General features: G+C 31.7%; 1 protein-coding gene across 1 annotated transcript; it reads left to right on the top strand.

Annotated features, from left to right (window-relative positions):
- Window positions 1-1385, top strand: EAE98_012466 (uncharacterized protein). The gene is made up of 3 exons (XM_038960091.1): window positions 1-955; window positions 1006-1101; window positions 1149-1385. The coding sequence occupies exons 1-3, from the start codon at window positions 94-96 to the stop codon at window positions 1262-1264; spliced, it is 1074 nt and encodes a 357-aa protein (XP_038803548.1). The 5' UTR covers window positions 1-93; the 3' UTR covers window positions 1265-1385.
- Window positions 1386-3279: the final 1894 nt, after the last annotated feature.

Below are 3279 nucleotides of genomic sequence, written 5' to 3'. Positions count from 1 at the left end.
CGATATTCTAACCTACTTCTCAGTATCTACTTCCATTCCTCAAAGATCGTCTGGGCGTTGTACAGCCAACCTGTGCTTTAAAGGACAATAAATATGAAAGCTGCCATACACACAGGCGACAGAAAGGTCACAGTCGAAGACCGCCCAAAACCAGTCATTTTGGAACCCACCGACGCTATCGTGAAAGTCTTATATACCACAATTTGCGGGACAGACCTCCACATTCTCCAAGGTCACGTCCCGTCATGCACCCCAGGCCGCATTCTCGGTCATGAAGGAGTCGGCATTATTGAATCCCTCGGTGTCGCTGTTAGGAACTTCACCGTTGGCCAGAAGGTTCTCATTTCATGCATCACATCTTGCGGGACTTGTCATTACTGCCGTAGGAAGATGCCGTCTCAATGTGAATCCGGCGGTTGGATTCTTGGAAATACAATTGATGGCACACAGGCTGAGTATGTCCGCATTCCTCATGCCTTGTTCTCGCTACATGAGCTGCCAGAGAGCATCGACTTGAAAGTCGCTGTTACTCTATCAGATACCGTACCAACTTCTTATGAATGTGGTGTCCTGAATGGTGATATTCAACCTGGGTCGACTGTCGCGATCATAGGAACTGGCCCGATTGGATTGATGATCCTCCAAATGACGAGAAATCTGTTCGGTCCATCGATGACGGTAATGGTGGGAAGGGGTAATCCGAGGCTCGAGATGGCCAAGTCCATGGGCGCGGACCACACATTCAGTGTTCTCGACGGACAGGATGATGTGGTTGCTTCTGCTCTAGCGGTGACCAAGGACCGAGGGTTCGATGTGGTGATCGAAGCCGTGGGTACCGTCGAATCTTTCGAGATTGCGCAAGCTCTGATAGGCGCTGGTGGGACTATCGCCAGCCTGGGTGTCTTTGGTGAATCGTGCGAGCTTCACCTGGAAAAGCTGTGGAATCGCAATATCTGTATTCTTATCTAACTCTCCTACCTTTATTACAACTGACTTTCTTGACAGGTTTAAGAACTCGACTCATTGATGCTGTTAGTACACCCGATTTGCTCAAGATGGTGGAGTTAGGTAGCATTGATCCTCATTTTCTGGTCTCACACAGTGCGTGTTATACTCTATTAATCCGGGTCCCACTAATTATTGTCCAGATTTCGCATTTGATGAAATCCACGACGCCTACAAGGCATTTGAGTTATCTTCCAAATGTGGCGCCTTGAAGGTGATAATCACCATGCCCAGGCTTCTTACGAATGGTTCTTCATAGTTTCCTTTTTAGTGCTCATTATCTTATTATAAGAATGAACTTAATTACTTGTATATTCCAGAATATCCATTAAGCAAATTACACTTCTCCTAGTCTAATGCATAAATACGAGTGTTAAAAATCATACGGAAAATTACTATAATAACCTAAACTTGGAAGATAATTTACTCTTATAGATTTTAGATTATATAATAGATTTTATATCAGAATCTATACTAAAGGGAGGGTAGATTCCATAGGAAGGATATAGATTCCAGTTATTTTAGGGTTGATTCTATAGGAAGAAGATAGGTTCTATAATATGAGAATATATTCTAGTTATTTCAGATTAGATTCTACAAATGTATTATTTCTTTTTCTTTAGAAAAAAGTTCATTTTCTTTTAGTTAAATAGATTCTATTATAGAATCTATAGGGCACGAGAGTAAAATAAGTGTGGTTTTTAGAGTATGAGAGTAATTTACTTTATATTATGTGATATTGAAATTTGAAATTTATTCTAGAATTAAATGTATAGAGGTGATGAGCAAATAAAGACTTTCTATAAAATTATTATTAATGCCGACTACGAGCGAGATCCCCTGAAAAGTAATTAGGGTTAATAATATAACTTTCTGAGTATTCAGTTGTATTGTCTGTGTTTTACATCAAGTTCAAGCCTGAGGCTCCTTTCGATGTGTTCACGATCAGATCCCACGAAGACTCGTTCATGATCGTGCATAGGTAAGAGTGGCATGAGCTGCGTGTGAAATCCTAATTTATACCTCATTCTCATTGATAGTAGTAGGCCAACCTGTCAGGACACTAGCCCATCGATCCCCATAAAATGCCGTCCAGAAAGTCCTTCGACGTTCTTCAAGCTCTGTCCAATCTTGCGCTGGAGACAACACTTGTTTAGCATCTCCGCGTTCCACATCGAGAGCATAAAGACCCAGCATTTATACTAAACGTATAGCTCTTTCGATACTAACCTATAATTCTTAAAATCAAATTATTCTTAAATATCAAATTATTCTTAAAATGAAATTTTTCTTAATATTAAATTATTCTCAAATATCAAATTATTCTTCAATATCAGATTATATTAAATTATTCTTAATATTAAATTATATTAAATTATTCTTAAAATCAAATTATTTTCCAATATCAAATTATATTAAATTATTCTCAAAAAAAAAATTTTCTTAAAATCAAATTATTTTAAAAATATTATATTAAATTCTTCTTAAAATCCAATTATTCTTAATATGAAATTATATTAAATTATTCTTGAATATTAAACTGTTCTTAACTGTCAAATAAAATTATTCTTAAAATCAAATTATTCTTAATATTAAATTATTCTCAAAATTAAATTATTCTTAAAATCAAATTATTCTTAATATTAAATTATTCTCAAAATTAAATTATTCTTAAAATCAAATTATTCTTAAAATCAAATTATTCTTAAAATCAAATTATTCTTAAAATCAAATTATTCTCAAATATCAAATTATTCTTAAAATCAAATTATTCTTAAATATTAAATTATATCAAATTATTCTCAAATATCAAATTGTTCTTAAAATCAAATTATACCAAATTATTCTTAAATATTGTATTATATCAAATTGTTTTTAAAATCAAATTATTCTAAAATCAAATTATTTTTAAATATCAAATTATATTAAATTATTTTCAAAATGAAATTATTTTCAAAATGAAATTATTTTCAAAATGAAATTATTTTTAAAATGAAATGATTCTTAATATTAAATTATTCTTAATTTTGAATTATTCTTAATTTTAAATTATTTTTAATATTAAATTATTCTTAAAATCAAATTATATTAAATTATTTTAAAATCAAATTACTTATAAATATCAAATTATATTGAATCATTTTAAAATCAAATTATTTATAAATATTAAATTATATTAAATTATTTTCAAAATGAAATTATCCTTAATATTAAATTATTGTTAATATTAAATTATATCAAATTATTCTTAAAATCAAAATTTTTTAATATCAA

This window comes from Botrytis deweyae (assembly GCF_014898535.1).
Source record: "Botrytis deweyae strain B1 chromosome Unknown BDEW_074, whole genome shotgun sequence".
Classification (NCBI taxonomy): domain Eukaryota; kingdom Fungi; phylum Ascomycota; class Leotiomycetes; order Helotiales; family Sclerotiniaceae; genus Botrytis; species Botrytis deweyae.
This window is presented reverse-complemented; position numbering and strand designations above follow the sequence as displayed.

Coding starts and splice junctions, on each gene's coding strand:
- EAE98_012466 (XM_038960091.1), top strand. CDS start 94: ATGAAAGCTGCCATACACACAGGCGACAGAAAGGTCACAGTCGAAGAC. Junction 956..1,005: donor GCTGTGGAATCGCAATATCT/GTATTCTTATCT, acceptor CTTTCTTGACAG/GTTTAAGAACTCGACTCATT. Junction 1,102..1,148: donor TCATTTTCTGGTCTCACACA/GTGCGTGTTATA, acceptor ATTATTGTCCAG/ATTTCGCATTTGATGAAATC.